This window comes from Clavelina lepadiformis, chromosome 6, assembly GCF_947623445.1.
Source record: "Clavelina lepadiformis chromosome 6, kaClaLepa1.1, whole genome shotgun sequence".
In the NCBI taxonomy this organism is placed as follows: Eukaryota; Metazoa; Chordata; class Ascidiacea; order Aplousobranchia; family Clavelinidae; genus Clavelina; species Clavelina lepadiformis.
The window spans coordinates 4,182,905-4,191,867 of NC_135245.1; the positions used below are offsets into that span (position 1 = coordinate 4,182,905).

Below are 8,963 nucleotides of genomic sequence, written 5' to 3' on the forward strand. Positions count from 1 at the left end.
TTTCGAGTAAATTGTTTTTAGCAATGTTTTGGAAAAACTTAACAAAAATAGTTAAATACCAGAGACAACGTTTTGATAAAACATTTTGAATTTAAAATGACTTATTCGTGTTAAAATTAGTTAAATTTACTCTTGAAATATTTGCTCCATTTTTACGACAGTTTTCTGCAGTATTGCATGAACCTTAAAGCGGTACTTGACAAAACATTTGAACTGACTACACCACGTGGGCTAAAAACCCTATTGTGATAAGATTTTACTATAGTTTATCTGTGATTTCTTTTTGTAAGCTTTGCGGCTCACGGAATGAGTGCTGGATAGGAAAGAAAACGAAAAGAAAAAATGAAAGAAAAAATGAAAAAGAAAAAAGAAAAAGGTTTTGTGCGTTGTGAGAAAAAGAATTTCCACAATTTTCAGTTCATGCATGCTTGTGGTGTAAATTGTATTTGTGAGCGCTTTGAAGCACATAAAGACAACGTAGCATACTTCAGCAATGCAGGTTTAAAGCGAAGATTGATGGAGGTGCTGCAAGGTTAGAGTATGAGGTTTTCAAATTATGACAAGGATTTTACTTTTAGTTGCACAAAATATGCAAAAGAATGTATTCATCACTGAATGGGACCTCTAAATACAGTAGCACCAAAACTAGTGCACGTAGAAAATGTTTTCAGCAAATAAGTTGAGAAATTAAACCGACTGACTATAAGATTTTAGTCTCAGATTTGAAGCATTAAGAGTTTGTTGCAAAATTTAAAATGATTTCTCCACGTATTTTGTGGATATTGCTGATGACGTATTTCTCGTGGAAAGGAGTGATGACCTTGGATAGAGAAGCGTGTATGCCAATACGATTATCACCGAGCCGGCAGGATTCGTTACCAGATGTGGAAACGTTAAGAATTCAAAGAGGATTACCTGGAAAAGCTGGAGGATTTGGGCCAGTTGGACCCCAGGGAGCTCAAGGACCCAGGGGACTACCCGGGACTTGTGCTTGTGATCCGAGTGAAATTGCTCAAATACATGGTAATATCGAAAAATTGAATTTCATATTTATTAAACAATAACTGAAGTATCTAAACCGAATAACTTCAACTGCACGGTTATATTGATGACAGCCCAAGAAATAACCTTATTTGTGATAAATTAGTGTCTATATGTTAATCGAATGGAAAATCGTCATTTCTTGTTATGGGAAATGCAAATGTTTGTAGTCTTCGGATTTTGACTCGTTCAAACTATATAAGATCATGTTTAAAATCTTTTCAAACCATTTTCAAATATTAAAAAACTATATAAAAGGACTTGTGTTTTATCTTCTTAGTTTTCCTGGGAAATATAACCGCAAAGCTCGAAAGTTTGATTGCATTGCATCATTACGCTCTAAAAGGTTGGTCGTACTTTAAATGTAATATTTTATAAAAACATTTTATTACTGTCGTAAGTTTCTTTTACATTTCTTTTAGACGTATTATTATAGCTAAGAGACAAGAGTATTTTTTAAGGGTTGGAATTTATTCGTATCCTATAACCACACTTTGGTCTTTCCAATTTATTCATTAAACGTCGCCTTTTTGTTTTAACGCTTAAAGAGTTGATTAAGTGTTCACACACTCTTTGAAATTTGAAACAATTTAAAAGAGCATCACCTATATTCCTCACTGTATTATGGTTTATTTCCTGCCATGATATCATTTGTGGCTTTTTATCGTTTTTACGAACAAGTTAAAATATATAATGGAAACATATTTAGTCGATCAATGCGACCACATGCCATGTAAAAATGGAGGAACTTGTATCAACGATGGAAACTCGTATATATGCAACTGCACTGATGGATATGAGGGACATGACTGCTCCATAAGTGAATAGTTTTCGCAATAATAACATAAACAAGTTTATTTGAATCGATTTTTGTAATACTTTTGGTGACAACGCATTGGTGGTAAAAAATGTTTCCAATTTATTTGTATAGCTTGATTTATAAAAAATTGCATTATTTTGCGCAGGAATCCAGTGCGTGGTGCCGTCGGCGCCCAACAACGGAACGATCTCTCGAGAAAGTGGTCAGCTGGTTCCTTATAAGGAAAACATTACATACAGATGCAACGATAGACACGTGGTGGCGTATCAAGTGAATAATTGTCTAGTTGCAACTTGTCAGGAAACTAAACAATGGACAAAAGATACTCCAGTGTGCGTGGGTAGGTCTATTAACAGACTTTAAATATTTTTTTATAAACAACAAGTCTAAATTTTGCATCTGTTTTTATTAAACTTGTTAAAATTTTCAGTTGATGATTGTAATCCCGACTCATGCTCTGGAAGAGGAACTTGCATCAATCAAATCGGCCGAACAATTTGTGAATGTGATGAAGGATACGAAGGAAGCGATTGTTCAGTTCAAAGTGAACTTTCTTAAATCAAAATCGGCGATTATTGCCATAAATTCAAAGAAAATTGTGATTATGACGTAATGGTGAGCTCAATCAACTCGAATCACTCATAATAATAGAAAGTGTTTGTAGATAATCCCTGTGATCTATCTCCCTGCGGTCAAAAAGGAGTTTGCGTGAGAGAAGAAGGTATGAACTACACCTGCCGATGTCTCGCTGGATATCATGGGAAAACCTGCGAGATAAATATCGGTTTGTAAATTTCCTTCAAATAAATAAAAACCGATATATGGGTTCGGTGATTTTCGTTTTAAAAAAATTCAAATTTAAGATTATTTATTATGCGCAAGTCGGATATGCTTTTTCAAAATTATTTAGTAAGCACTATATATTTATATTGATTTTTACAACCATTGAGATTATATCTTTATTTAACTCATGTTTAACTCATTTTTGTAATTTCAGCAAGTGATTGTGTACGAGCTGTTGGTATGGAGGACGGCAGAGTAGCAAATAACGACATTACCGCCTCACGGTCAGTTAGCAGTTACCCACCGCATAAAGCCCGATTGAGACAAACTGGAGGTTGGCTGTCACAACGTCGACGTAAATGAGCAACTAGATGAAGTTTTCATTGTGACTTGACAAACTGCCGCAGTTACCAAATCTTGTTTTAATAATTTTGAATAATGTTTTTTCTGAACACAGAAATATATTAAATATTGTTCGAAAATTTTGCTTTGACATTTATGCATTTTATACGTTTTTATTGAAAATCTTTTACTTTAATTCGACATATATACGAGGAGAATGATTTGCCCACATTTTTCTTTATAGTTTTCTTACTTCTTTGTTAGCTCGGCGCGATGACTGGCTTCAAGTGGATTTAAAAACATCTACCACTGTCGTCGCTGTTGCAACTCAAGGTTTTTCAGGTGGTTCATATTGGACAATAAGTTACAAAATAGCGCACGGCTTCACCGAGAACGATTTGCAGATTATACAAAACAACCAAGGACAAGATTTGGTAAGTTCATTCTTGTGGTTGCTAAATGATTGTTTCAGAGAGTTGATCGCAACAAAAACTAAATTACGTAAGCACCCATGCATAACTAAGTTAACTGTTAGTGTTCATGAAATGTTACGCGAATGGAACAGAAGCAATCCAGCGTCTCTGGATCGTTTATTGAAACTTTGGTAGCAATTTTAACTATTAGCGTTTTAAGTAGGCCTACTATATAAGCATTCTAGGTTGATGTATTGCAAACTTTTGTGCTTATATATTTTATCCAATTAAATTTTTGAAATTATTAGTCAGCATTCTCTTGCAGATTTTTCAAGGCAACCGGGACTACAATAGCCTCGTTAGAAACAATTTTCCGGCTCCAGTGACCGCGAGATATTTCCGACTCCTTGTACAAACATGGAGAGACCCTAGATACGCAGCCCTTCGTGTAGAATACTATACTTGTTAACGGTTAAGAATTTCTGCAATACTTTTCGTTGAATATTTGTCATTTGCTATTGAATCTTTTCTCTATGTACCGTGTAAATTTGTTTGCAATCTCATAATTTATATTATTCACGAGCAAAGTTTCTACTGTACGGAACAATTAACATACACATACTAAACATGATAGCTCTTGATATTGTGTTATGTGAGCATGCAGTGCAAACGTTCGATTGAAGTGGTTGTGAGTATATAGCTGCATATGTCAGAATTTGTGACAAAGTTATCAGGGATTGGTCCATGCGGCTAAAGCATAGAAAATTGAAAAATCTTTAAAGGACATAAAATTGGGAAAAGCACAATTATGTCATCGAAATTAGTTAAGAAGCCGATCCCCTCCACGCCATTATTCGCATAAGGCGCTGAAAACTGGTAGTAGAGTTATTCAACCGTTTAGGACAAGACTTCTCAAGCCCTTTGGTTCTGCGACCTCATTATAGAAACAAAATTTCTATGCGATCCCTTGCCTACATGTTAAAGATATTAAAACAATAAACGCCCAATTACAAATCTCAGGTGGTATTTTGTCTCTGGCAAAATCATACAAGTGCACACAATCCACCGAAGTACAATGACTGTAGCCTGCAGTAATAAAAGAATTTCGTAATGGAAACAGCAAAGCGAATAAAAAATTAAAAAAAAAACAATTCAACTTATAAAAATTAAATTTGTTTCACGACCCCAAAATTACATTTTGTGACCCCAAACGGGGTCGCAACCCACAGTTTGAGAAGCTCTGTCGTAGGCAATAAATTGAATTCAAAACGCCCGACATGGCTTGTGAAGGCCGTAACCTTGCGCGATGGGTCTTATTCATTGGTATCTGCCAACACTCTTGACTTCAAGCAGAAAAGTCTTTACAGCCCGCCAACTCGTCGAGACTATCGTTAATGCTACAGTTCAGGAAAGTCACACGTTAATGTAAATCTGTAACTACTGTAAGTACAACTACTGTAAGTCTTGTTACTTATTACAGAGATCAGGAAAACGGTGGCTACTCGCGTACCATTGGGAATTATAACGCTGTCATCACTAAAGTTTGCCAGCAACACTGGAACACGTGTATCCAAAGAAGTCACAATACAACTAGCCGTTAAAATTCGATAGTTAACCCAAAATTCATTATTCCGCTCTAACTAGGCTGAAAAGGATAAAAGGTATTTTCTATGGACGTAACTGTTGAGTTTAACTTCGCTGATCTCGGAAAAAGGCAAAACGTCTACGATCGCTGTCACAAAGATCTCGTTGCATTTCGGGACGAGACGCCGATTTAGCAGAGAAACTTCTGCTTCGCCTATAGACATGCTCATAAAAGTATAATAATAAAAGCATTAAAGTATAAAAATAATCAACATTAAATGTTAAAGACCCAAGTGTGAACCAGACTTTACATTTACCCACAATGACAAAGTCGCTGCCGTCAGCTCGGACAAATTTCGTTTCTTCTGGTGATTCTGACATGGGTACTTTTACAACAAAGCTCAAACCATCCCAAAACGATGTCTTGATGAGAAACACGCAGGCACCAGTATCTACTAAGGCACATATTACTTTATCTCGAAAAATTACGTCAAAAAACGGTGCAAATCTGCACTCGCGTTCTGTCCCGCAATAATTACATTTTCAGTTATCGAAGAAATTTCTGTCGAACCTTCCACCGGTTTGTGTTCCCTTCGGATATCGTGACTGCTGTAAACAAACGAATCAAAATTGTTGTTACGACATCGCGGACACCCCTTAACAAGATGCTTTACCCAACCTCATACAAAACATTTATGACGGCGCCGGACGGTGTCGGTAGATAGGCACCGACCATCATCTTTATCCGAAAAATCCTTAAACATTAGTTGCATCGATCTGTTCGTTGGTTTATCTCACCTTTTAGTTCTGAAGCTGTTTCATTGTGGCGTTCTTTATACGCTTTCGTCTCTCGCTCCATACTTTACTTTGCTTAAAACGGCAGAAACGTCCTGGGATGAGGGCAGCGCTGAACAAGTTTGAGTCGACTCCAGCCCCACTGAAACATTGGAGTTTGTGCTGAAAACTGTGTAGGCCGTGGCCATAAAATCACGTTCATACCTGAGCGTTGCTGGTATGCTGGAGGCCAATCGCCGGTCTCTCTAACACTTGTTCAGTAACAAGTGCTGTACTTTGTTCCTCAGGAGGATGTCGTCGTCTTAAGGGTAACATCTGTTACCGAGCGCTTTCACCGCATAACAAATTCCGGCGAATCGTCTTGTAGCTGTTCGACACGCTGGACATAGCAGCTTGTGGCAAATTTTTCGCTGTTGCTGGCTTCGGTGGCCCTTTCGACTAAGGTTTCAAACGAAACCACGTAGATATATTTATCCTCACTTCGAATCTTCCACTTCAAATCGTGATTCATGGCATTCAAGAGCAAATGCCTTTTAACATCTTCGGAAGCATGAACAATAACACAATAAGATTTAAAAACTTTCAAAATTTGACCAGATTATTACCTGGATTGAAGCAAGGCGGTGTCATCAATAAGTCAGAGACCATTTCACGTCAGCAAACTGGTAATCCTTGAAATTGTGATTAATCCTGGAGCGCTCGCCAATTTGTTACAGAATTTGTCTGCCAGATACTTTCCTACAGCTTACACGTTCAACTACAAACCAAGCGAGCAAATTAAAAGCGGCTTGAAATTGGATTATAATGTACAACTCGTCCATTAAACAATGTAAGAGTCTCTAACGTACTTGTACTGTAAAAGCGATGATTGACGAAGGTTCTCACTCTTTGCCCGTACGTCTGGATTGCCTTCTCGAACAATGGTCTGCATCAAAGGAAAATCCAATTACACAACGATGCCTGCAGGCCACCAATCAGGAAAAGACGCCTATAGCAGTTATGTGGACAATTGTATCGAAACGTTAAGCGGCAAATTAAAGAAAAATCTTCAAAATAACGATAACGTGCATAAAGGAAATCTGTGTACGAAAAAAACGTAAAAATACCAGAAACAACCAAAATTTGAGAGAAAGAAAACACAAATAATAAAAACAAATACAATATTTTGCCACAACTGTACTAGGCAATTACTTTAGTTTTGCTGTTGCAATGAAGTATGTTGCTTTTACGGCAAGTAATCAAGACTTTCCCTGTAATTAACTTGTGACACACTGTTAAAATCGTATGTGGCAGAAGTGAGCACCCATTTGAGCATGACGACAGACTCAAAAGTCAACTGATGGGCAGCAATCGACATATGGATCATCTTTTTTATGCTGTAATCATACCTCTATGAGTTGTTAAGTCAGTGTGTTAGTCACAAACCGCTTTCTAATGATGAGGTCTAAAGATGCCAAATTTTTACAAATCGACACTGAACAAATTATAACTTTCATCGATTTTCGCTTAACTACCGAAGCGCTACCCCAAGGGCAAAAAATTATCCAACAGCCTTTCTCTTAATCTTAATTCACTTACTCGAGAATGTTTGATCATAATGGTTGACCAAATTTTGATTAGTTCAATTAAAAATAGAATTCATTAATTTTGATGATTAAAACATATTTAACAAGACAAAATATTTTTTGTACTTTGCAATCGATAAATCGGACGTTTACAAACATACTGAGCTACTGAAAAACCAGAACCAACAAACAAGCCTTGTTACAGCACGTTAGCATTTACATCACATAAATGAATTATGATGTCTATGGCCAGTGCAAATATTTCCAGTGTGAGCTAGCAGAGAAAGCAGATAAAGTAAAGCTCATGTCCAAGTAATGATGATTGCAGTTATTATTTGAAAACTTTGTGAAAATATTATTTAGTAATGGTTGTGTCATTTACGATGCACATAATGCAGTACACATAGGCTAAATGTGACCCAATAAAATCTTTACAATGATAATAATTATTACTTTGTAGAAACTAATGGTGGGTGCAAAGTAGCCTACTGTAACTATGAGAGCACTTCGCCGTAGTCATGCCTCCAAGGAAAGCCAATGATTGACAATTTGCAAACCGTGGGCTTTAAAAATTGACTCAGAAATTTAAATCAGCGTAGGTGTATCCAGTGACGTACAGTTTACGTTGTGGCGGAAGTTGCGTGCACAGTTCAACATAGACATTTAAAATTGGAATTTTATTGACGTGTTTTCTCATTGGTTTGTTTGCGTATCAAGGTTACTGACCATGTTGACCGGTTAATTTATTTTACTCATGTCACTGACGGGCGCACAACATTTTATTTTGAGCATGAAATTACAAGTGAAATACGACACAGATTGGTTTATGCGGCATTAGTTAAAGCTCTAGTTAAGATACGGTCTAGACTCTAGACAAAGGGCCTTCAAAAAAAACAACCACTGCTGCAATGTCAAATGTGAAACTTTGCAGGTTTTTATTTTGCATCTGGGTTAAGGTAGTTCATCAGCATTGTAACGAAATATTTGAAATTTTTCAGGAAATAATTTAGGTTTGATTCCAAGATTTTGGGTTACAAAAATGTGCTTGCCCTTATTTAAATTGTCAATATTCAAGAAATAGTTTCCTTTATTAAGCATTTCTGCTACTACATGGCGCCAATGTTACCTCAATTTAAGTTTGTAAATGCGTTTATGGTTTGTACGTGGCAGTGAGCTTTCTGGGAAACTTCATTACAAAAACAACATTTAATTCAAAACAAACTTGTTGACCACATTTAAAATGGCAACGTCAGGCAAACAACTTCCACATTTCTATGTAATTTGAACTTTATTGTTTTGTTGAAACTTATTTTGTCTCGAGTTTTTGTCATAAGAAGTGCACCAATTATGAAAAGTTTTCAGAACTGTCGATATGCCAGCAAGCTGCTTTGTGAGTGAGTTCCCATATATTTATTATATTTTGGTGTTATTGACATTTCACTTTTTTTTTAAGTTTCCGACAAAAATTATTACCAAAACACACAGTTTGTTTTTGTTCATTTGGATAGGTGAAACTTCTTTCAACAGCGGAATTCAAACTTTAAAAAGCAGCCATCATGACAAAATTCTTTGCAAAATAGAACTTTCTTCTATGTTTATTTCGCAAATACAATTTGTATT

General features: G+C 36.3%; 1 protein-coding gene and 1 long non-coding RNA gene across 2 annotated transcripts; one reads left to right on the forward strand and one right to left on the reverse strand.

The window, feature by feature from the left end:
- The first annotated feature begins 714 nt into the window (after nt 1–714).
- Nucleotides 715–4,032, forward strand: LOC143462916 (EGF-like repeat and discoidin I-like domain-containing protein 3). The gene is made up of 9 exons (XM_076961232.1): nt 715–1,023; nt 1,322–1,387; nt 1,751–1,861; nt 2,007–2,201; nt 2,292–2,405; nt 2,526–2,645; nt 2,859–2,999; nt 3,251–3,420; nt 3,725–4,032. Exons 1-9 carry the CDS (start codon nt 756–758, stop codon nt 3,866–3,868), a joined length of 1,329 nt encoding a protein of 442 aa, XP_076817347.1. The 5' UTR covers nt 715–755; the 3' UTR covers nt 3,869–4,032.
- A 1,704-nt stretch (nt 4,033–5,736) lies between these two features.
- Nucleotides 5,737–6,722, reverse strand: LOC143463103 (uncharacterized). Its single transcript, XR_013118251.1, has 3 exons — nt 6,627–6,722; nt 6,384–6,535; nt 5,737–6,318 (listed from the first exon to the last, which is right to left on the reverse strand). It is a non-coding gene; the product is annotated as an uncharacterized LOC143463103 (long non-coding RNA).
- Between the last annotated feature and the right edge of the window lie 2,241 nt (nt 6,723–8,963).

Bases quoted from the DNA above. Each gene is read 5' to 3' on its own strand.
- LOC143462916 (XM_076961232.1), top strand. From the start codon at position 756: ATGATTTCTCCACGTATTTTGTGGATATTGCTGATGACGTATTTCTCG. The intron at 1,024-1,321 runs GTAATATCGAAA...TTATCTTCTTAG, and splicing joins TGAAATTGCTCAAATACATG to TTTTCCTGGGAAATATAACC. The intron at 2,406-2,525 runs GTGAACTTTCTT...AAGTGTTTGTAG, and splicing joins AAGCGATTGTTCAGTTCAAA to ATAATCCCTGTGATCTATCT.